Source organism: Lonchura striata, chromosome 8 (assembly GCF_046129695.1).
Source record: "Lonchura striata isolate bLonStr1 chromosome 8, bLonStr1.mat, whole genome shotgun sequence".
Lineage (NCBI taxonomy): Eukaryota > Metazoa > Chordata > Aves > Passeriformes > Estrildidae > Lonchura > Lonchura striata.
The window spans coordinates 20,631,708-20,656,718 of record NC_134610.1 but is presented as its reverse complement, the minus strand read 5'-3'; the positions used below and the strand labels follow the sequence as shown (position 1 = coordinate 20,656,718).

The window sequence follows — 25,011 nt, the reverse complement described above, 5'->3', positions numbered from 1 at the left end:
CTCCGCCGCGCCGCCGGGGGCGGTGCCCGAGGGGGGCGGGCGTCTCCGCCCGGCCCGGCCCCGCAGCGGCGCGGGGCGGGCGAGAGGGCGGCGAGGGGGAGCTCGGAGCCGCCCGGCGGGGCCCGCGGCCGGCGCTCGGCTGTCCCCCGCGCCTTGGGGCTCGAAGGGAGAAGGCGCCGCTCGCTTCGTGGAGGAGCCCGGCTAGGCGCAGGTACGCGGCGGTACGGGTGCCGGTGCCGCCGCCAGCCCGGCCAAGGGCCGCGGTGCGCCCGGCCCGGCGGGGAGCCGTGAGGGCTGCGGGGCGGGACCCGAGAGATGTCCGTGCGCCAGCGGCTCTCGCCCGGCATTGCGCTGCCCGGGGGCTGGCCGTGCGGGCTCGGAGCACCCGGGGCTCCCCCTCGCCCTGCGATGGAGGCGGAACGGGAACTGTAGAAACTCAGAAGCGCCGGCGTTGTCCATAGGGCCGGCGGGAGGGCAGAGCCCCTCCCGAGGGCATCGGCCGCGCTTGAACAGCCGCGTGGCTTCTCACCGCCGCACCTGTGTCTGCCCAGCCGCGGGGGGGCTCGGGTTTCCTTCAGTCGCTAGAAAAAAGACAATCAATCAAACAAAAAACACAGAGGAAGGATAGGGCTTCTGCCTTTACAGATGCATTCCTGATCGGTCAGCAATAGGCACAATATGCGTGTGTATTGGTAGAAAAACATTTGGACTGTGTGTCATAGTGAATCACTTTACTGCCTGTTAAAATTCAGTATGTGAGGTACCAGACTGGGTATTGAATAGTTTATTGTCGTGCTGTGGTAGATATATCTAGAATACTAACTAAAAAAGGCCATTAATAGTGATTATAAGCATTTCTGATAAACTTACTGCAGTATATAACTATCTTTGACACTAGGCTCTCATCTCCATCAGATAGGTCTATTGCTACAGGTAAATTTTGATACCTGGTAGCTTGAGCTAGGTGCCTCAAAAGAGGGAACCCCAGACAAAGAAATTCCTGGGTAATTATTATAATCTAAACTCTGCACACAATAGTGTGGATGAATAGCCATATTAGAGTCTGGGCCCTTCTTGACCTTCATTGTTTTGCTCTTTTGTCACCAAGTTTTTGCCACGTGGTCATCTTCACATCCTCTTAGGTCTGTTTCTGTGATAGTTTCAGTCAGTTCTGGAGTCCATGTTATAATGTGGTTGCTCAGCTATTAACTTTTGAGTAATATTTAAATTACACTTGTGTCTACTCTAACTATTAATAATGTTAGTTCCAGGTTTCACTGTGATACATCTTTGACTTCTGCAATATAGCCATATAACTCATCTTGCTATAACAATTCTAGCTACTTCTGCCAAGCAAGCACAGCTACTTTCAAATAATATGAATTTTTCAATCATTCTACCTTTGTTTTGGTAAGCATACCGTTAATAATTTGATTAATAATTTCATAATTTAATATTAATAATTTAGTATTTTATAATAGTTTAACCCCGTGCCCTAGCAGAGTTTGAAGGCAAGGTTCACTCTGTTAATTACTACCTAGGCCATTATTCACACACAGGGACAGAGGTGTGTACATCTATACCTGTGTACAAAGTTACTATGGAAAGTTCCTCTGGAGTTCAGTAGAATACATCAAATCCATTTACATTTCTCAGCAGTCAAGAGTGGCTCCTCGAGGCCTGTAGGGGAATGGTCTTTCCTCTATGGCAGGCATGAAAGTTCATGGGCTCCAGGTGGTGTCCGACCTGGAGAGGTGCTGATCACAGCCTGCTGGGGTGTGGGAGAATTCAAAGGGCCTCTGGGGGAGGCAATACCTGAAATCATAGAGCAGGCCTGAGGAGGTGTGGGAGGGAATGAACCATCTCAATTCCCCCATGTCTGAAGTCAGTTCAGGTGCTCCACAGAGTGACAGGGTGGTCACCTCTTGCTTCTCTGCCTTTAAACAGGTTAACGCTATGTTCCAGTTGTATTTGGAGGGAAACTTTTGGTTAGCTAATTATTACGGTTTTGTTAAATGTTAATAATATGTATCAGGAATGCCTCTTCAACAGCATCAATTATTCTCCACACTACACCATACTGAAATACTGTTCAGTAAGAAGCATTATCCCAATTTACCTTTTGCATTTCAGTGAGCAAGGTGCCCGCATGACCTTCCCTTATAATTACTGTTAGCAGCAAATTTTACCCACAGTGAAGAAACATATATAGTGTGGAATGTACTATAGTTACCGTATTGATTAAAATAAAGAAGTGAAGGTCTCCAGCCTGTGGGAACTTGTTGATGTGTGAATCAGATTTCAGCCAGTTCATGCTGGTTATGGTTGCTCCTGCGAGAAGGATAAGCAATCTTATGATGGCTAACCTCATCTCCAGTGGAGATGTGCTGGTATCATTCCCAGTGCCATTCCTGAAAAGAGAAAACAACAATATCCACAGTGGATTATGCCCTGCATTCATTTGATTTTTCTATTGTGGATATTACTATTCACCCCATAAATTTATTAAATCAGCTTTTCAATATTGATTGGTTTCCTGTAAACAAACCTTGTACCTTTGACTTGTGTATGACCTGATAATGAGGTTGGATATCCTATGGCATCCACTAGAGCAGTTCTGGTACAGCAGTCACATTAATCCATTCAGTGCTTTGTTAGATTCCTCCCTATTTCTTGTTAATGTTGCATTGAAATACAGAAAGCATTTGATTCAGTCAGCGTCCTGGTGCAGTTTCCTGAACTGCACCAATAGTATGTGAGAAAGAAGCAGGATCAGACTGCTTTTTTCATCTGGTTTGCAATCCAATATACCTTAATCTTTATGTTGCAAACTGAATGGCTTGTTCTGCTCTGGCCAGGGAGTGGTGGCTAATTGGGCAAACAGACACCTTGTCTGTCTCTTCAAGACTTTTACAAATGCACCTTGTTGGCAGGTTTTGCTTATTGCTGCTTGTAGGCCACTCCAGGAACACCAAGGAGTACCTCATGCTGCTCAAGTTTGTAATAGTTTGGAACTTGTACTTGAAAATCGCTGTGCTCAAAAACATGTTATGACGGCCTCTCTGCTGTGAGCCAGCACTAGTTTAAAGCAGTGGCTACAAGCAGTGCATGGGGTCTTTGTAAACTGTTGCAATTTCTTATGGTGGCTCTGGATTGGCTTCATCTTCTAGATGCATATATTACTGTGTTGTTATTTTGTGTTTCAGCTTTACAGACATGCCTTAAAAACTGGCCTTCTGCCTAAAGTTATCTTTGGACAGCAGTCCCCAGCCACAAGATGTGGCAGAGGCTGCCAGAGGTTAAATAAATCATTGTTCATTGTAAGCTAGAGACCATACATAGTCATGTAAACAGAGAGCACTTTTCTCGGAAAAAGTTGTGCAGGATGAGCAGTCACAGAAGTAACTGTGGATAAAAGAATGGTGGAGAATTCTTTAAATTCTGTGTTCTGAGAAGAACCTCTCTGTTTACCTAGTGGTGTTTTACTTATCTTGTTTAAACAATTGATCAGATCCTGATCCATGTAAACATGTTCTGTTAGAATATTGGAGAAAATTTTGAATGCTCTTTCTCTCCTAAAACCTGTTTCTCTCATTGACAATTTTCTAGGGTCTTGCTCTGATGTGATCCAGTGTGACACTGGCCAGAGCTCTAATGTAGTGATTTCTGCAATTTCTTGAGTAAACCATAAGGGAGAAATGTGTTCATTATTTTGCATTTTTACTACTCTTATTCATGCTTCTTGGTGTTGTTGAAATTCTGATACATCCAGATCAATAATTTAAATGAGACAGAACAATTCAGACCTCAAAATAACTGGAAATAGTTGAATTTCAATTTAATTTATTTTTTAAGTTCTAATATTGCAGTGTGTTACATAGAAAAAGTTTGTTTGTTGTTACTGGAAATCATCAATTCTTGGGTGCAGCATGTACTAGTGGTTTTTTCCTTTTCTTTAAGGTCCTCAGATTAAGAAAAAAGCTTAAGTTGCCAGGTATGAGTATCCTTAGAATACCTTTCCCCTTCCCTTTCCCCTTCCCTTTCCCCTTCCCTTTCCCCTTCCCTTTCCCCTTCCCTTTCCCCTTCCCTGTTTTCTTTCAGTGGTTTATACACTTGGCTGCAATGGCTGCACAGTCACCTGGCCCATCTAGCCAGTTTGTGTACTTAAAATTGTTTGTTCTTAGGTTTGCCTTCATTCTTAGGTTTCTGTCAGACAAATCCTTAGGGTTACATTGGTTTGTGTGACTTTGATCTCTTTTTTGTAAGGAGCTTTGATCCTTATGGGGTTCTTCCAGTGTGAGATACTCTTAGGATTCTATGGATGGCTTTTAGAAGCAGGAAAAATATGCTATACAGTTACTGAAATGAAGCATTAGCAGGTACAGCAAAGTATTTTGTGGACAACTCTTAGCAGCTGTTAGAGGGGGACTGCTGATCCAGGTGGATATGTGTCAGGTCCACAATGGCTGTTTTCATGTTGTTCCTCCTTGCTAAGCTGGAATTGGTCAGTACCTTGTAAGCAGGCTGGCAGTAATGCACTTCTTGGCTCTGTACTGGGGTACTCTGTTGGACCCCTCCACTTCAAGAAACCAATCAGTATCCTGCAAACATTTCTTTTAATCCACTTATCAGTTGCATTATTTCCTAGGTTCCTAGCAAAAGTATTTAACTCCTCTGTCCCTTCCTTCCCTATTCCCCTAAAACACTGGGATTGAGGGATAGAATGCATAGTTACCATTGTGTATCAGTGATGAGGGGGATTTATCTTGGTCTGCAGCAGCAAGGACACGTCCTCTTGCAAAAATCTCTTCTCTGTGTTTTCTGGGATATTTGAAGCAGGTACGGCCCTGAAAAGGTGCTGCTTGCAAACAAACATTTTGTAGTGCTAGAAAAGGAAGAAAGGGGTCTTTCTTGCAGTATGAAAAATGCAAACTGTAGGTCCCCAACCCCTTCATAGTTACCATGTCACACTTTGGCTGGGGTTTAAGGCCTGTTGCAGCAGCCATCTTTTGGGATAGGAGTTTTGCAGTGTTTTTACAAAGTTCACAAGGTTAGGACTCAGCAAGGTTTATAAGCCTGTAAAAGGTTTGTAGTATGAATAATGACTCTGAGGCCTGGAAAGATAGACATTGAAAGGTACCTGAGGACTGGGATAAAAAACTAAAGCAACTGGTTACACAATCCCTGTAGGGAAGCAACTCACACTCGTCTTGTGCCGCACAGCCGTGCTGTCTGGTGAGGCAGCTGAAGCACGTCCAAGCACATCCACAGGCTGCTGCTTGCTCAGAGCACTGCCTGGTTGTTTTGGTCTCACAGCTTGGTCTCCTGGCCTCTGCAAACCAGCTGCTGACACCACACTTTCTCTGTGCTGGCAGAAGTTACTGCAGCTGTTGAACATGAGCAGCTCTCTGTGGAGTTTGGACACACTGCAGCCATGATGATCAGCATTGCAACAAGGGTGCTGGTGGTTCAGTGCCCCTTTCAGAAGTTTCCTTTTACCTCTTGTGCTGATTTTTGATTTGTGTCCAACTGAGCACCCTGTTGCCTTTTTCTACATATAACTTTTATGTATAGGTGGCTACTGGAATTGAGCTGTGGTGGTCCCTTAAATTGAAAGGTATATTCTCTCATAAGGTGTCTTCTGTGCTGCAGCAGTTAAATGTATGGGAAAGTATTGCAGTTTACCAACATTCTGTTTCTGTACCTTGGACAATAAAGAGTGTATATTTTTGTACAGATATAAAACACACACTATATATAGTGAACAGCAAGTTTTATATATCACACATGTGCATACATGTACATGTGCATTTTATACACATACACTATTAGAGTGCTGTACCACTGTGTATATTGTATAGACTACATCTAGTACTACTATGTGTATGGTGTATATGAGCACACACATAAAGCCAAATACATTAGATTTGTTCAAAAGCTTCATATAATCAGCTATTTAACTGTTCTGCCAGTTGATATTTTGTCTTCTTGTAGACAAATCTTTGTGGCCATCATGTAAAGGAGAGTAATTTCTTAATAAGAGCAGGTTGAGTTCTTATCTTTGAGATGCTCTCAAGAGTCTAGTGGCATTTTCTGGGTCTAGTTCTGGAAGCTTCTTGGCCTCAACTACAAAGAGTGGCCTAGCATATATCCAGCTGACCTTTTTCTTTGGGCTTTGTTTGCATCAAAAGGCCTTTCAGCATCCAGTGAGGGCTGACATCTTAAAGAGGTGGAACCACATTTTGTCTGTTGGGTTTCGTGGGATTTTTTCCCTGCATAATTTTGGCTTTTCCACAGGGCTTTTTTGGTGGACTTGAAACTACCCTGCAGTTGTGTTATATCAAATCTCCACTGCTAAATACAAATAGGTATGCAAAGTTCTTGACCGATTTTGGGGCATGTATCCATCTCCACTACTTACTCAAATACTCATCTGGCACTATTTAGGAAGCTTTTTAGGAGGTTGTTTCCATGAAAGGGCTCCAGGGCAGCACGAGTGCCAAGCATGGAGCGAGGAGAGGGGGGGCCGTGTCCCAGTGGGAGCTGGCACGTGGTGCTCTGACTCCTACCAGTGCTGGCACGGGCAGCAAGCAGCAGAGAGCCTGCAAGCCTGAGATTGTGCCTTATCTCCTGCTGCTCCTTATCTGCCCTCTGCATGGAGCAGGGCAGCAAGAGCTACACCAATGCTGAGGGAGAACTTGTCAAAGCCTGCCACTTCGAGCCTGTTTTTCTAGGGAACTGTGGCCACCTCAGTTAAGTATGATAAAATCACTATTACCAAGACCATCTTTAATTTAAAAAAATTTATTTCACACTTCTATACAAATATCCACAGGTAATTTCTAATCATGGAATGATGTAGCATTCTTAGCTGGTATAACAAAAGTTTGAGATAAAAATATATATCAATGACTTATTTTTCAAGAACTTTAACACTGCTAAGACATTCATGTTCTTAGATGAGGGCCAAAACCTGATTTTATACTCAGGGGTATTTCTCAAGCTTCTTAGCCCCTGACAAGCCTGGCTTTTGATACTGCTGAGCCTTTAAGCAAATAAACTAGGATTCTAACAGCTAAAAACTTGGGTAACGTCTGAATTAATATGTAAGCATTCATAAAGTCAGGGTCATAACATACTGAGATTATCTAGTTTAATAAACTCATCTTAGTTAACACTAAAAGGTAACTTTTTAGGTGACCACACCTTCCAAGAAGGTACATTCAAAATTAGCAGTAAAAATAAGATATTTGACAACTGCCCTCCTAGCAGGATTTTACCCTATGAGGGGAAAAAATACCAAGAGGTTTTTGCATAGTTCATAGCAGAAGCAATTAAACATGCATACTTTCTGAGCAGAATTTTGTTTCACATGGAATACATAACTGTGAGCTAAATCTTTGTTCTTAAATAGTACCAAGGTTTTAGAATATGGGTAAAAAAGTAAACTCTTTAAACCATTCTCTCAGTTAGTTACCATAACCAGACTGCTAATATCATGGTTCTACTTCTATCAATATTCAGGTATTGAAGATGATTCAGTAGTCTCAACGTGATCAGCTCACATCCTGACAGTTAAGGTAAATAAGGCATCTATAGCCTCCAAGTGCTATACAACAGCTACAGTAGTCAAGGCCTTTTGCCAACCAGGAAGTCCTGATGAAGCTGGAATGAGGTTTCCAAAGGACTTTTCACTTTCTTGCCGTGAGTATAAAATGATATCTAAAACACTACTTCACTTTGGTGTCCAAATTGTTAAACAGTCCACAGTAATATACAAATCATGCTACAAGTATCAGGAAAAGAAAGCACCCATAGACATCATTTGCATAAATATTTACATTTTAGAAAGCATTGGCACCTTCAGTGATTTATTAAAATGCAGTGAAAGCCTCAGGTCTCATTATTTGAAGTTCAAACAGAAACACAAAAAAACCAGAACAGTGGATTTAAAAATTCAGTAGTCTTCAGCCTACCAGTTAGTCAAAGACAATGATTTATAATAAAAATAAATATAAAAATTACTAATATATATATATACACAAAGTACATCTAATATTCAAGCCTCTCTTAAAAAAAAAAACCTGTGTATATTTGTTGTGAGCAAGAATCACACAATCTGATCTTAAAAAAAAAGAACCCAAAATCAAGCAACATGACCCATTGCACATGTAATTTAAATGATGCTTTTTGTTAAGCCCTAACTACTGCAGCAGGCAAAGGTTATGACTAAAGCAGACTTGCAGGTCTTCAGTTATACTTGAACAAAGTATGCTAAGGCCACTGTGTGTTTATAATGCACTGTGCATTGAGGGAACAGTGGAGAACTCATCTTGACCTTAATCAAGCGTGCCTTAAATAACAAGGAAGAAAGTCAGGATCACAGGAGGATCAAAAGGTCTGCTGTAGTGGTTTTGCTAATTTTGCAGAAAAGACCCACATCAACATATTATCTGTAGTGTGGGTTAGATTTAAAGGGGATGAAGAGGCAGTGGGGAAATTAAATAAGGCAAATGAAGTCTGTTGAAGCCACTTTAACTGTGCAAATAAAAGCCTCAATATAAGTAGTAATATCTACAATCAAATAGTGAATGTCCATAGTGTTCACAGGTCTAAGTTCATCAGGATTCCATGAATGAAAACCTTACCTAACTCTATCTGAACTTTGTGGATAAACAACATTTTTGCCTAAGAATAACTTTCATTTTCATTCCATTTGGTGAACCACTGTTTTGTCTCAAGGTCTTGGCTTTTCCCATCTTTGATCTGTCGCTCCTCTTTTCGAATTCTTACAGCGTGATAGCGGGGAACACTGTCTTCGTACCTGGAACGCCGGAAGAACCCGCACTGTGCAGAGACAGAAAAGAACAGTTCAGGTGTAAGTTGCTACCAAAGTACTACAACTGTAGAGGCAGTAAATTCTTTCTTCACACAAATATACGGGTAGGAAAACTGAAAACAGACATACGTAGGCCAAAAATGTAGCATATTTAGCTGTAAAAATGTGAGCCAAGAGGCCTGAATTAGCTGTTCAGCAGCAGTTAAAGAGCATGCTCCGACTATCCATGGTAATGAAGTACCTTAAAAAGATTCCCTCCAATATTGTTCATTCATCTAATGAGGACATTTATTGCTACGCACAGGAAAGTGCTTCTCCTGAATCAAAGGTAGGTATGAACTTCAGTGTCTTCCTGTATGATGACATGATTTACCCTTAAGAACCTACAGAAAGATTTCCAGAGCATTCAAAAAAAAGTTACCCCAAGGGCCTTGGTTTTCAAAGCACCATTTCCACTTCAGTCACCTGAACTAACTACACATACACTGTCTTAGAAACATGAGTCTTGCTTGCCATGGGAAGTTGCCCTGGATGAAACCTGTAACAGCTTATTTGTGCTTTGCAGTTTTTTTATTCAAAGCCACTGTAAAAACTGATTTTGAATATCAAGGCATGGACTAAAACTGATTTCCAAAACAAAAGGGAGCTATGGCCACAATATACAAAGATAATGACTTGTACACACTCAGCTTTACATCCTTACGGATCATTGACCATCCTTATGGATCAATATTCAGGTTCAGAGACCTTGTGCTATCCAGCTGTCATTAGATACTGCTGGGGGTAAGAACATGTTAAAGCGAGCAAGCTTTTTTCATAGTATTTAGGGTGCTGGATTTTTTGGTTCTGTTTGGTCCATGGTTTGGGGGGTTTTTAATATTAGAACTTAAGATAGAATTTTTAAAAATTACAGTGAGTGAAGACCAATTCATTGGCCATCTCCTAGTTTCATTAAACACTGTTTTGAAATAATTCATGAAGAATTCCTCCCCACTCCCTCATCCCAAGTACACTTATGGATACAATGTACATGCATGTAATATCTTAAGTGGAATAAAGGTTGCTGGAAGCATAAATCATCATGCATCTTGTAACTTCAGCAAAGTGTGTTCCTAGAGAAGTACATCTTAGAACTCAATTAAAACAGATGTGAGACCTGCAATAAATACTTGTTATGAAAACCCTTCTCCAATGTAAGCAACATGTACAGCATGCACTAAAGGTTAGTAAAGCAAATTTATGTTTTGTTGCTGTAGTTTTATCTTTGCATCTTAACTGTACAGTGTTGATTCCGATCTTGCAAGCTTAAAGACTTATTTGTAATGTTAAAGCATAAATTAAAAAAAAATACTGAAGCCTACTGCAACAGCTCACCATGTTTTTTAAAAAATAAATAAGAAGCATTTTAGACCAGCATAAACCTCTGTGTGTTCACATGCACCAGAAGCTGGAAATCTATCAACAAAAGGAGCAAGCAAGTATGATAGCTTGAAATCCAAAAGTTAATAGAACTTATGCAGAAAAAGCTTCACAGTTAGCCACTGCAACCATAGCATGTGCCACAGCTAGCAATTAAAAAATATCATCAGTTACCAATTACAGAAGTAGATCAGTACTATGCATCAGAAGTAAGTCTCTCTTTATCAGATGGCTGAGCATGGATCTCAGCCTTGTGATATGTGGCATCGTAATGATCTTTCTTATTTCTCTTGAAGAAACCACACTACAAGGAAGCAAGGTATTTAGTCATTTTTTTGTGGACTGGAAGAAGTCAAACCTATTAAAACTGACTTAAGTCTGTCACCTGTCTTCCCATTATCCCTTCACACGCCAAAGAAACAAGAAGAAAAAAGTCATCACAAGAACTCGGCTGTTTCTAGATGTGAACTTCTTGGGCTAGCTTGGTCTATACAATAACAGAATAAAATAACCCGAGTTATTAACAGAGTAACCTGAGAATATAATTTCAGAGGCATTTTGACAAATTTGTAGAGAATCTGGGTTTTTTTAAGAAAAGCTACAATAAAGTATGTACAGAGCAAGTCAAGGTGGCTGTGAAGAGCAGAAAGAAGCCCACCCATACAGAAACCTGTTTGTGGACTAGTGCACAGGACAGACAAAACTGCAGGGTGTAGAACAAAACCAGTCTGACCCATTCAATACAAGTTTTTGTCTTAAACCAGTATCTGTCTTTCCAGTACGGTGTTTGTCCTTCATAGAACAGCACAGTCTGTGTCATCAAAAACAGCATTTTTCACTGTGTGTACTTGTCAAAAATGTTCGTTATTTTCATGCACAGTAAACCACTAGTAGTTAGTACCTAAAAGCCCACCCAGTATTCATTCATCAGGAGTATTTAAAGGAGCAGCTGGGCATTTTTTAGAAAATAAGGAAATCAGAACTGTCCAAAGGGAAGTAACTTGCAGCAAGTAACTCCTCAAAGCTAACTGCTGCAATTTCACTGAAAAAAAAAAAGTGTCAGGATATTCTTCACCTCCTCTTCCTTAATGACCTTCTGCTATCCCATAACAGCAAATATTAACTGCCTACACCTATAAAAACTAAGAATAAAAGGATTGCTCTGTTATACTTGGGACCACAAATAATTGGCACTTTTACAACTGTCATTAGAAAAAAGATACTTGATTTTTTTCTTTTGCAAATAGTTAACCATTTGTTCTACCTCTTTATTTAGTCAAGGTTTAAAAAAACAATAGTAAGAAATTCACCAGCACACTTGGCTATGTAGTAATACTGTGCTTTTGGTTATTTTCATCTACTATCAATTTAATGGTCTTTCTGATGTTATGAGAACAGTGCCCTACTAAAGAATTTGTAAATGGCTCACATAAAGTTTTACCCCTAACTGTAGAGGCTCCCAATGGTACTATCCATCTGTATCAAACTATGGCCTCTGAACATTTGTCTCAAGTTTCATCTGGAGCTCAAAATACTTCTTTTTGAGGATGTGAAAATAGAAATATTATGTGACAAATCTGCCCGTACAACCATTTTCATTCCAAGTGTTGCAAAACTGAGAAACTGATAATGTATGATTTGTGCAATTTTGCCCTATTTTGAGTTCCAAATACTTCATTAGTTTGCTATCTTGTCATTTACAGAACAGAAAATAAAAAATAACCAGAATAATAAAAGCTCACCTTCCATAGTAAGAATACCAACAGTGCAAGCATGAGTATTCCAGCAAGGATAGCCACTGCAATGATCCACCACGGAACTCCCGTATAAAGGGCTACTGGTTTTGCAGGAAATACAGTAACACGCACCTACGGGACAGAAAACGTGCAGGTGGAAGGAGTATTTTAGAAGGTACATGTTAAATTAGAAAGCTGCAATTTATATAGTCTTACCTCTCCTCTAACAAGATGTCTTCTACCAAATGCTTTTGAAGGTCCCACTGGTATCATTTGGATATGGTAATGAATTTTTTAAACTCCATTAAAAGGTAAAAATTATCAATAATTCAAAACTCAGTTAAAAAGTTAAACTTTTAGCTAGTTTTGTTTTAAATCTGTTTCATTCCTGGTCTTTGGAGATCAGGTAGAACAACCATAACCATAATATGTGGTTAGCATATTACGAACCTACCTGAGCAACTTCATTTGTGAGTTTAACATTCTTAGCTGCAGCAGGAACACTGATAGAAGCCCTAACAAGAATGTCAAGGTAATTCATTTTGGAGTATTCCTGTTCCAAAATAAAACATGAATATTAGACACAGAACAGGGAAGAACTGAGCTTTTAAGAAGGGCAGGTAAGAGGACTTACCTCTAAGAAGGTGCTGTTCCACAGCCTGGAACGCAGCACAATAGATGCTTTGCTGTCGAAACCCTTCAGGGGACACTTTATATCCACACAGCGTGCATTCACATTACAGCTCTGCAATTACAGGTTTCTACATGTAAATAAGATCACATCTTCACAGATTGTTTAAACCTCATCCCAAGATTAAATATTGGATTATATGCATCATACCTATATGCAAGACCATCATCTGTCTGTACTAACAGCAAAGGGAAAATACAATGAAGATGTTATTACTTGATTATTTTAAGGTAAGTAACTATGCAGATAATTCTTTCCTAGTTCTTCCTCAGAGCAGATAATCTAAATGCTCAAATTTTAAAAGCATCAATATTTGGATGCAAGATAAAAAGGGAAAGAGAATTTCTTTCACTCTGCCAAAGTCAGAAGAGCCCTCTTTCGAGTGCTGAGGGAGGTATCTGACAAAAATACAGCTGTTGCAATATCCTTACCAAGGTTTTATATTTTCTTTCTGAGAATAAAGAAAATGCCTGGCTGTCTGTAATTTGTTTCTCTGCAACTTCACGCTTCCTTCTTGAGTTATGGGATTCCTACAAGGGAAAAAAAGTAAAAAACTAGAAAGCAGTTTATCGTAAGAATCTATTAATTCAATCAAGCAGAGAAACTAGAGCTTAGTGTTTTCTTCCAAAATCAGAATATGACTGACAGCATTCTGTCAGTCTACTTATCTACATTTACTGGTAAGAATAAAACTTCAGATTACTGAAAGAAAGGCCAACAGACTAATAGGGCAAGGGGAGTTTTTAGCTTTATAAAGCTTTCAATGCTATTTCCATTTTTATTTCTTGATAAAGGGTATTAACAATACTCTGCTAAAATAGTAAGAATGTGCAGGTTTTTTAAACTGTATATTAATTACACTCACTGCAAGTTATATTAACTAATACAATGATCTGACAAAAACAGAAAACAGGTTTATGTGCATGCAGTTTTAATGCTGGAAAATAAAAACTCCTCCCGTATAATCTCAAGGTTATATGAAGAATTAAAAAATGACGCTTAAGTTTTAGGAAGAAGATTTTGCTAGATAGGAACAATCCAGGGCTATGAAAATTGCTTTTTATTATATTTGTTGTAAATAAATAAATTTAAAGTTCAAACCCCTTGTCTTCAAAAAAGAACATGGAATGCCCCTAGGCTGGGAAAATATTTAGTTATTTCTTGTTTTTTTGAGTAAGAACTCAGATGTTTTTATTACTGAGCAGTTTTCAATAATACTGATAAAATTTGTTAGAACAGTCAGCAGTTTCATCCTGTGTAAGAGCCTATGACAGCAGTGCCCATTGCAAAAACAGTCATTGTGACATAGCATCTACCCTTTAGCATATCAGCCTCATTGGCTGTTAGGAGGTCTCCTGATAGGCTTATTCACTGATACACAGGTCACAGATTGTGCTTGTGAGCTGCTCAAGATAAACAGTAACTCCTAGAGGCAAGCTCTCACGCCTTACTCTCATTTGCTGTGGGGTGCTTTCATGTTGTACCAATTCACCAGCAGAAGACTGTAACATACCGCAACATGCAAACTGTTGATTTCACTCTCAGGTTGACAGTAGACCTTTTCCAAGCCTTTGGAGTCTATTTTCATCAAATAAAGCAGCCATTTGCCATTACTAATTTCTTTGGGCCACTGGATGTCCAAGGAAGCAGTGCCAAATGTTTTCAGTGGTCTGCCCAAGTTAGTTACCTGTTTAAAGAATGTTTATTTTAACTGTGAAATACTTTTCAGAGGGATTTTCTTCCTGAAAACATTATTGACTTGGACAAGCGTTAAGCATGCAGCTAACAGGAAATTTAGATCAGATCAGTCAAAATAGTACAAAGCATATACTAAAACTAGCATACTGGGAGAGCAAGTAAATACATAGAAGGATTAGAATTCCCTAACATGAACTTTTAGTTGTTGATTTTTAGAAATTAATCTTCATGTGAAACGACAATTCAAATTTAGAGTTAACAAGTCAGTTGCATAACTGAGGCAAACGGCAAGGTTTCTGAGGAACTCTGACACAAAGAACAAGCTCTTGCTCTTGTAAGTTTTAAAGTTTTTTCCCAACCTCTTTTTTTATTTATTAGTGTTACTGATCATGCTAGCACATTTTAAATCAGATATTTTAACTGCTGCTGCTATAATATATGGACCAGGTAAAGAAAGAAGGATTGACAGAGGTGAACTTTAATTTCTCTTAGTCTCCTCCTTGCTGTATTATGCAGAAGACCAAGACAGTGGAATAAGCTCACACATTCAGAGGGGCTCTCACAGCACCTCCCTGCACTGGCTCTGTGCTCAGCCTGTTTTTGCTGCCTGTGTGCACCAGCCAACGCCTGGACAGGCTCCAGGCAGGTTCTGCTTCAACTTTGTTCCCTCTCTGCAGGGACTTTTATGCCCTAAAACTGAATGTGCATGACCTGCTCCAAAAAAAACAATTGCGCAGGCAGCCTCAGGCCACTTCCTTAGAATACAATCATAAAATATCAAGGGCTGAAGAAGCTTTACCCACGGTCAGACTGCATGTTCTTAACAGGAAGTCAGGATTTTGGGACAAAGAAAGCAAATTTCATTATAGCAACTTTTCTAAGTATTCATATGCATAAAGCAAGAAGCTGTGCATTTGATTAAAAGCAGCTGTTGGCATTAACCTGAATTACTCACTCTGAATTCATACTCTATGAGGTTTCCAATATCATCTTCAGACTTCACTGCACTTTCACCAATGATGTTGCCTCCAAAATATACTTGAGAAGGCTTAGCAACTCTGTTCAGGTGGGAGCGGGAAAGGAGAATAATCATATTTTGAAGAGTCGGAAGCACAACTGTCCCCAGATCCCCCCAATCGTTCATGCTATCAACACCTACCCAGTGAGGGATAAAAGCAATTCAAGAACCACTTTAGCACTGGCTGTAATTGGAGTCAAATTAACTTGAGTGCTTGTTCTACAATGAAAAGAAAACAATGGTGTTTATTTTACAAATTTAGTGGGTTTCTCTCTACTGTTAAATTACTTCTGTGAATCAAACAAATCCATTCAAAATGTTTACAACTGTATATCAAAGCAAAGTGTAGGTGCATGCACATGAAGAAAACTTACGTTTCCAGCTTCAGGTTAATGTCTAAGTCTGTTGTATCAACATTAACCTTAGTGGTACTTAAGATCAGATAAAAGGTTACCTAAACAAGAAAGAAGATAAATACATGAGCTCTTTATAAGATATATTGATATATGAAATTTTATAGAAAATTTCAGTATTAAGTTCTAGAGTTAAAAAGACAGATCCAAATCAAACTTCCAGTTGCGACATGTAGGAACTTTGGATGACTGCAGTTAGTCAGAATGAGATTTTACAACTAGAGTAATGTAAGTGCAACTTACATTAGAATTTCTTTTGAAAGGATTTCCAAGTTCACACTCTGCTTGAGAACCATTTTGGTTAGCACCACATGTTAGCTGTTTTTCCTGATTAAACAGAACACATTTACAAGTAAAAATATGCTGGAAATATTTTAAATTTTTCAGTATTTTTTTCTATTAAAAATACTTACAGGATAACCCCTCATCTCTCTGAATGCAGAGTATGTCAGACTGTCTGGAAAAGTTGCAATTAGTTTAGCTTCATATGCATCTTCACCATCTTTTTGTGGATTTTTTATATCAGATGGATTGTTTGTCACTGTTATTTCCACGGCAATATCTTTCTGGTCTTTCAGAACAAGCACTGGCATGCCATTTTCACTACAGAAACAGAATGTACAGGGTTTCTGTGCATTAGGAAAACAAATGTGTATGCAAGTTTGCTTCTTATGATTGTTTATCCACATACAATTTCCTCTTATTCGGAGAGAATTATAGTAAAACTGTGAACATGCATAGTCATAGGTTTTTTCCCCCCACACCAGTATTTCATCTGACAGTAGTGAAGAGGACAGAAGAGGATGATAAATCCCTCAAGTAATCAGGAGTTTAAAGTACTTCTGAACCAGCACTTCCATCTGACTCATGTAGTGATGAATTTTCTCCAAATGCATCTACTGACCTGCTTTAATCTTGTAAGGTATACGTGGGTTTGGTTTCCAAGTGTGGCACTCACTGCTAAAAATGTCTGAATGCTGGGAGTAAATAAACATTTGTTTGTGTGTCTGTTTTACCCCCCACTCCAATTTCACTGGCCCTCCAGGAAGGAGGGCTGCAGCAGAGTGCTGGGGCATGTGTTAAAATTAAATCATCACTGCACTTCTCTGTAATGACTTCTCTTGGGCTATGAGACCATACTCTATCAAGTTGTCATACAGTCAAGTTTCATCTGCAAAATAATTAACAATGTCATACAATAAATTACTGCAAGGGTGGTTTAGAATATAATTTCTCCAGGTGTGAAATTACCCACCCCTACACTATTGCAGCCACTTAGTATCCATTCAATTCTGAACCACTTTTCTTCTCAAGCTCTGACCCCTCTGCCCCCATTCCTCACCCTGACAAATCAATACTATTACCAAGGTCTGTGTCTGCCATACACAGAAAAAAACTGCTCTTTCCCAAAATCCTCTCCTAAAAGTTCTTTTAAGGACTTGTTAATAATTTGAACTTTAGAAGTATATTAATCGAGACTTACAGTGGTAAATAAGTAAACCTGTCTTCATTTCCCTCTCTTGTACAAAAACGGTACTGAAGCTTGAGATTGCTGTGACATTCATTGTCTTCTCCACATCCTTCTTTTAAGAACTCCACCTAAATAAAACCAAACCAATTTTGCCGCCTGACACACAACAGTAGCTTAAAATCAGATTTCTGAAGCACACTGAGTAAAGCATCTACATGGAACTCACAAGGCACTTTCCTGGACAGAGCTCAGATTTTAACCTGACTTAATTCTTGCCTGTTGAGTTTTGCTTTGTGAGATACAGCCCTTGATGCTGGTAGTTTAGAACTAAAAAACAGAATTGGATAATTCTAAATGAGAGGTCCACTTCTTATGAGAAAATACATCTTAAAGTGTGATTCTTCAATAAGCATTGAGGAAATGACAATCTTTAATGGAGATACTCCCTTCCTTCTATGTCACTGCTGCAGTCACTGCTCAAATGCCATTCCAGCATCCTAACAGTCGACAAATTAAGAGTGTACATTATCTGGTTATGTTGGACAAATGTTCCCAGTAGGATCCAATGAATTTCTATTTTTAATCAAAAGTACACTTCCTCCTTAACTTGTTGGGGAGAGGGAAGAAACCAAGGAGCTATATCATCACTTTTGTTGCAGGAGAACACAGTACATAGTTCCTAAATGTTGTAACAAGTTCAGAAGAAAAGATAAAATAATAATCCAATAGTTACATGTCCAGTGCCACCCCAGTTATTTCCTTTGGACATAATTTAGTTTTCTACAGTCTTTAAATTATTTGTAGAAGTACAGATTTTTGTGGATATATGGTATCAAAGACTTACTTTTGTGGTCTCTGTTTCAGATTCATTTGAATTTAGAATTGGTATAAGATCTGGAAGTGCGCTCTCTTTTCTCTTGGATGGTGATTCCAGGCCAGCAATTTTAACACTGACTGATATTGGAATGGGACGTAGCTTATCTTTAATTTTTTCCTGTTAAAATATTTTAAATTGCATCATTAGTATACAGTATATGCAGAGAAGAAAAAAACAACATGAAGATGAGCTTTTGATACTGTATATAAATTCAGAATTTTCTAAACATGCAGGAACACAAAGAGCCCAGCGCTATTGTCCTTTTTTTTCCTCTGGTTTCCCAATCTGACAATTTCTCTCGCCATTAAGAATTGCTAAGAATCACAGACAGTAATTCAGGCAGGTGAAATTCACACAGCTGTAGTAAAATAACACACTGGGACAGGTTTGAGTAACATAGTCTAGTAAAAGGTGTCAACCCAAATCATTCTATTATTCTATTCTATTCATAAATTTAAGTTCTTAATCTGCTGTGGTCAAAATCAGCCTTGGAGGCTGACTCATTCCTGCTGAGCCATGAAGAGGGAATGTGTTTAGCCTCTGGAGCAATACCACTTCTAGGTGCCACTACAGCAGCCAAGTCAAGAGAGCACATATCAACCTTTCTTGCCTTGTCCATTCATCCACGCCAAAACCCATGGGTTAAAATTCTCTTCCTGAACAGTAACACTATAAAATTCTCTAACAATAATTTCTGTTGGAAGCAACTCTCTGTTTTTGGTACTTAGTTGCTCTCTGTGGTTCGAAATTAGTTCAGCTCCATTGACCACCAGAGTGTGCTGCAGTGGCTAGTTTTTATCCATACCTTGAAAGAAAGGCAACAGGAGGAAGCAGCATGTATGCAGAGAATAGTAAAATATGGTGGGTTTCTATTTTTGAAGTTTTATATTGCATATGACTTTGAAATTATATACAAAATTATATACAAAGGTTCCTTCCATGAGGCTGCCAAAAAAGAGCATTCTTTTGTTTTAAGTGGATCTAAATTAAACGGAAATAAAATACTCTCCCTTACCTGCAGTATAAGCTTTGTAGTCACACACTCCCATGAGTTCTGTCCCCTGAGGGTTGTACTTGCAGTGAACTGATCAGACGGGTGATCACTGAAGCGCACCCTGGAGGGCAGGCCCAGCTGCCGCCTCTCGTTTTCCACCTCAAACGTGTAATTGATCTCTACGTGAAATAATAAAGTAGGTCACTATAAAAAAAAAAGAATCCTTGCCATTTTAAAAAGAAATTTAATATCACAAGATATGATCTTAAGCATTATTCTAGAAGACTGTTCCAGACAGTGCTGAGCTTCACAAACTGCATTCGGTCATTTAAAAAAACAACTTTCTCCATGTCAGTTTTGTCCTGCCACAAGTTGAGGGCCAGGTACCCTGTATGTAAATCTAAAGAAAATTTCTAGACCAAATCCTGTTATTCCCCTCATAAACTGTTCCCTTGGGCATGTGGGGCTGGCTGGGGGAGCTGATTGCCGTACGGAGCCAGCAGAGGGCTGAGCTACCCACTGTGAATACCCCAACTGTGCTGCAGGGGACTCCTGCAGGGTCCCCAACAGCACCTGAGAGCCAGCAGGATTCTGAGCTCAAGATACACTGGTAATTTCAACACAGAAGTGTGACTAGAGCTGTCCAGCTGTGTGCTGAGGCATGCTTTCCTAGATCTGAACTTGGTGCATCGTGTAATGATTGCTTCACTGAGCTAATTCAGTGCTGCACAGATGGAAACAGCACCGAGTGTGCCAAGGCACTGAGAGCTGCAAGCACTTCACCTGCTAAAGGACCAGCACTCATTCGGGCACAGCCTTTGGATTTTAAAAGTAACTGAGAAACTCAAGACAATACATGAGAAAAAAGGTCACTAGGCTTAAAGTTCTTCTAATTTCCTCTCAAAATCCTACACAGTTCTCCAAGAGGTAGCAACAAGTGCCTTACATCTTTATGGCACAGTCTTCTATTAATGTAGATTTTTTTTATTTCAGTCAATGATTTCCACAAAACCATTTTCATGAATACAGGATAGGTTAATACGGTAAACCTCCAAATAGAAATAATGCTCACTAAGGATGTATTAAAATGGCCCTTAAAAAAAGTTTAGAATTCTCTAAAGCAGCACTAACCTAGAGAGGGAAAATGGTTTGGATCTATGTAGAAGCCATTTGTTCACTGGCAGTTTATTACTTAGAAAGCTTTAGTCTGTCATCCACAGAACAGCTTAACACACCAGCATGACTCTAAATACAGACTGTGCAACAGCTGAGCTTAGCACTGAGTCACATTTTAAATTTGTCAGTCACTGTCTGAGATGAGTCACTATAATTTGAGTAATATGTTTCCGTGATGAACTCTAAAGAAAAAAAAAAAAAAAACCATGTGACAAACAGATCAAAAATACTTATCTCCAGAACTTACTTATTCTTGGATTTAAATTTCTGGGGTTTGCAGTATATTTAAAACATGCTTTCACATCCATCCTGTAAAAAGTGACATGAAATTAGTATTAATTTTTATTAAGGTATGTTCCAACAGAATGAAAAGTTTTAACTTATCAGTATTATGACTGTGGTATTTACTGCTTACTAGACTGAATTATAAAGCAAGAAAAAATGGCTAATAAGCAATTAAGCATTTGCTCTTATGTCTTTACTCAAAACAAAGCTGTTCAAGCCAAGACACTTGTGTTAAAAGTCTGACGAGGCAAGGTGACATTCATTTTTAAAAATGAACGTTATGAGAAGAACATATTCCATACCTTGTCTTTAGCACAGTAGCCTGAAGAAATTCAGGAAGTCAAAATGAACGTATGCAGATACATTTGCTTAACCTGCATGGCTCTCATATCCCTTCACTTAAACATGATTACTGAATGAATTTTGACAGTAGAAAGCTCAATACACCAAGGCTGATAATTTCTAATTTCTTTTTTCATTTACCTGATTTCACCATGGTCCTCAGGGTTTCTTTTCTTTAGATCAATTCTATCAGGCTGTACTGTAATGTTTCTTCTAATGCTTATCACAGGCCGAGATCTTCATTTGGGGGAAAAACAGGGAATAAAAAGATGTAAAAAAATAAGCCATTTCTGTTAATATTAATGAAATTATTAATGAGAATATCAGATTCCCTCCACACCAGCACTGATTTGCAACAAAGACACTCCAAAAAACAGAGAGTTTGGCTTTGACACTGGTTAGAAAAAAACCTGAAAACTATTCAAAGCTAAGCAAAGGTCACTGAGGACAATTACAGATCCTGAGGGCTACAGTAATGTGATGTTGCTGTTGTCATTCTATACAGTTAAAAAACCAGAAAAGTCAGTGGTGGTTTCTACCACCGGTAGTAATTCAGCCCCTGGGAACAACTATAGGTATTACAGTTCGTTCAGATTCATGTTCATAAGAGCTTTAATATGGAGCCTGGTGGCTGTGGGAAATGTTATTTCCTGCTTCTTCTGCATGTAGCCTGTAACCATACTTCTGCCTGACAACCTGTCTTTTCTCTTTCTGGATGGGAGAAGACATTTCACATGAACAAATGAATGAGGTGATCCTGTTCTCATTAAAGCACCCAAAGGTTGTTTAAAACAGCTGGTAAGCCACCTGCTCCATGTAACTGGGCCACTCCTTTCACTGTTTGTCACAATAAGAGGTTTTTGTTCTCATCCTGGTAGAAGATTTTGTCCTGCCTTTATCAGCAAAAGTTTAAGCTCCTTTTGAGTAAGCAGAATGCTAAATAATCTGACCAACTTCTCTACCACCTACTCTGTTCTCTTCCACAAGCCATGTGAGTTGCTGTTCTTGGGCGCCGTTCCAGTGTATTTAAAAACATTACAGTTATGTGCACAGATTCTATACAGCTTAGAGATGGGAGCATAAATTGTAGGAAGGGCTGTTCTGCCTGAAAAGTAAAGCTGTTTATCCCAAAGCCCTGGTGTAATTAATTAAGGTTCCATATATAATACCTGTACACATTTACAGAATCTGACAGGGAACCAACAGCAACATCAGGGTAGGAATTTTTATCCAGGTCCATATTTCCAGCAATAGAGTAACCAAAGAAATTGGTGTTTGTTTTTTCACCATCAAGAATCTAAAAAGCAAATAGATTGAGGGAATTCAGACATTTAAAAGTGATAAAGGTAAAGTACGTAACAAGTAAACATAACTGTCTTACAGGCAGAGACAAAAGAGGGAAAGAGATGCAATGAAGAAGGACCTCTGAAATAGGACCTCTGTGTTCAGTTCAGCTAAAGGATAATGAAGTGCCAGGATGATTTGCTCTTCTTTCAAGAAGCTACTTGGCAATAGCAGTGAGTACCAGAAATTACTGATCTGCCAAGAGCCTAGTTCATCATCTTTATTTACAGTATTTATGGGCTATTAACACTTGAAACGGAAGACATATTCTATAAAGTATTCAAGCAGTATTCTAGAGAGTATAATGAAGTTCCATTCCCACTCTGCAAATTGGACACAGTGACCTCAAAGCAAAACAAAAAACACAACAAAAAACCAAACAAACAAAAAACAAATGAATAAAAAACCAACCAAACATTTTTAGGAAGTGAAACAATAGTAATGAAAGAGGAAACAAATAAATTAATTGTTTTCAAATCAACAGATAAAAAAAAAAAAAAAGAATTTCTCTATACATCTTTTTCCTTCTTCATATACTACTGGTGCCAATGGATGGTCCCAGAAATAAAAATATATATTAATATCAAGAATTCTTAATCTCTTAATCTTTCCTGTCAGCAGTGCAATCTTCAAAGGGCCCTGCACTCCTGCTTACCCAACACCCCAATAATAGCAATGGAAAGGAAGATGGATAGTAGCCCTATCATTCCTTTAATTTTGTTCAAGAATAATTATATAATAAAGGTTATTTCATTACCTGTGCTGGTTTTGTATTTATTCCATTCTTGGATCCATGATAAATGTATACTTTGCCAAAACCATCATATGGAGCCCCTACTGCAATATCTGGTGAAAATAAGTTACAACATCTAAAATCATTCTTGCTCTTTCTGCAGCATGCAATCAAAGGGTAAGATGCTGCATGTTTGGCATTGGCCAAACAATCTCACATTTTTATGGTCACTGTTTTCCATTTACCTGGATATCCGTCCTGGTTAATGTCCCCAACGTTTTCTACTGCAAGTCCAAACATGGAGTCAGTGGTTCCATTTAAGCGCAGAGGCCTCACCCCTGCCCACTTGCCTTGGCGGTTCATGTAGATGTACACGGCACCCCCGATATCCCCACTTCTGTCAAAGTACTGCGGAGCCCCAACAACGATGTCCTGCCAGCTTAGAATGAAAGGAAAAAAAAAGGCAATGCTTCTGGAGAAGAACTCTAAAAATAACTGCTCAGACTGTAAGCTCAAGATCAGCTGCCCAGCTGCTGAACAAAAATGTGCATTAAACTGGTTGCACTGACACTGCAAGTTGGTTTATTCCCTTGATAACATACAAGGACCTTCTATGTTCTTCCTGGGTATGAGACTTGTTTTTTGTTTCTCTGTTTACAATAATTGTTTAAATAAAACTCTTTATTAGAATGGTAGACTCTATCCTGATTGATTTTCAAGACGCTCACCATTTCCTCCAGGAAAACATGGAAGGTGGGCTTTGTCATTCCTTATATTTCTAATGTGAAAAACAAAAGCAGAAATAAACAAGATCGCTATCCTTTATTATACAGGCAGCAGGAGGTAACCACAGCCATACCCATCACTGTTGAGGTCCACAACAGCAACATCATAGCCGAAAGAGGAGGCCAGCCCTTCTCCTTCAAACATGTGCTCCAGGGAAAGTGCTCTCTGATTTTTTTCTTTTTTTAGTAAAACAACTGCTCCGCTGTGGTTTGCTCTTGGGGCACCAGACACAAAAGTCATCTCATCTTGGGAGACAATTCCTTTACCAGAGTCCAAAGAGAAACCTTGAACAAAGAAAAAAATACAGCATAAATTAACTAAATTAACTATAAATAATTTCATATTAACTAAATTAATATGAAATAATAAACATTTCCCCAGCTATATTAAAGTGGTATGTGGAATACAAGTTTTATCTAAAACACAGTGTGCTATGTCTGGGAATTCTCCATTTCTGTTTGCACTGGTGGACACATATTTGCAAGTCAACACTTTTTTACATTCCCACAAACACTCCTCCCTACATTACAGTTAGTATTTTCCCACAAAACACAGTACTTCATTGCTCACTTGAATCTGCTTTTCATGGACACCACACACAGGATACATACAGCTTAGGCACAATTACAGCTTTACCACTTGAATATAGCTTGAGTACTTCACCTCTGGCAAAATTATCAGAAAACCTCTTAAGTATCATTCTATCACAAACATGCAAATTGTTCTGCACAAGCATTCTCATATGAATGATGTATGCAGTATTTGAGAATCAGCTTACATAGTAATGGTGAAATGGGGAATTTTAAGTTAATGCAGCCCTAAAAATGATATGTTCAAATTAATTTAGTCTTACAATACATTTTAAAATACAAAAAAAGTTAAAGACTATACTGCATATACTAGTATAGCCAGTAAAGGCCAAAGTACAAAAATGCCCACTTTGCACGATACAAGCCAGATGGGAGTCTCCCTCTGAAACACTTCACCACTACTATGCAAATTCTCAATTACAGCAATTCACAATGAGACAGTTCCAGAAAAAACTGAGGGAGTCCCAGCTGGGGGAAGGATGAGAAGGTTTGGAGAAATGCATGACAAATCAGCATTTCTCTGAAGTCTTGTTACTTTGCCGTCTCCCCTTTATCTGAATCCTGTTTTTTTTCCATGCTTTCCTTATACTATATTTGAT

The 25,011-nt window shown here is 39.0% G+C and overlaps 1 protein-coding gene and 1 long non-coding RNA gene across 6 annotated transcripts in view; one reads left to right on the top strand and one right to left on the bottom strand.

Annotated features, from left to right (window-relative positions):
• Positions 1–73: 73 nt before the first annotated feature.
• LOC110482905 (uncharacterized) lies at positions 74–18,404 on the top strand. Of its 2 annotated transcripts, XR_004148552.2 has the most exons (4): positions 74–211; positions 7,525–7,704; positions 8,796–8,878; positions 18,150–18,404. It is a non-coding gene; the product is annotated as an uncharacterized LOC110482905 (long non-coding RNA). The 2 variants fall into 2 exon arrangements; XR_002467477.2 differs by lacking the exon at positions 18,150–18,404 and having other exon boundaries at positions 8,796–10,199.
• ITGA6 (integrin subunit alpha 6) overlaps positions 7,825–25,011 on the bottom strand; it is a 40,519-nt gene continuing 23,332 nt past the window's right edge. For 2 of the 4 annotated variants that reach the window (XM_077785049.1, XM_021552480.3), the window contains 20 exons: positions 23,896–24,106; positions 23,282–23,475; positions 23,061–23,149; positions 22,129–22,256; positions 21,101–21,196; positions 20,580–20,641; positions 19,178–19,335; positions 18,130–18,279; positions 17,298–17,413; positions 16,228–16,417; positions 16,058–16,141; positions 15,776–15,855; positions 15,543–15,620; positions 15,339–15,441; positions 14,199–14,372; positions 13,117–13,215; positions 12,629–12,739; positions 12,449–12,547; positions 12,001–12,126; positions 7,825–8,847 (listed from right to left, as the gene is read on the bottom strand). In XM_077785049.1, the coding sequence (XP_077641175.1) occupies positions 8,689–8,847; positions 12,001–12,126; positions 12,449–12,547; positions 12,629–12,739; positions 13,117–13,215; positions 14,199–14,372; positions 15,339–15,441; positions 15,543–15,620; positions 15,776–15,855; positions 16,058–16,141; positions 16,228–16,417; positions 17,298–17,413; positions 18,130–18,279; positions 19,178–19,335; positions 20,580–20,641; positions 21,101–21,196; positions 22,129–22,256; positions 23,061–23,149; positions 23,282–23,475; positions 23,896–24,106 (2,507 nt within the window). In that variant the 3' untranslated portion in view covers positions 7,825–8,688. Of the gene's footprint in view, positions 8,848–10,248; positions 10,563–12,000; positions 12,127–12,448; positions 12,548–12,628; positions 12,740–13,116; positions 13,216–14,198; positions 14,373–15,338; positions 15,442–15,542; positions 15,621–15,775; positions 15,856–16,057; positions 16,142–16,227; positions 16,418–17,297; positions 17,414–18,129; positions 18,280–19,177; positions 19,336–20,579; positions 20,642–21,100; positions 21,197–22,128; positions 22,257–23,060; positions 23,150–23,281; positions 23,476–23,895; positions 24,107–25,011 lie in introns of those variants that run through there. The other 2 variants (XM_021552483.3, XM_021552481.3) reach the window with 2 other exon arrangements.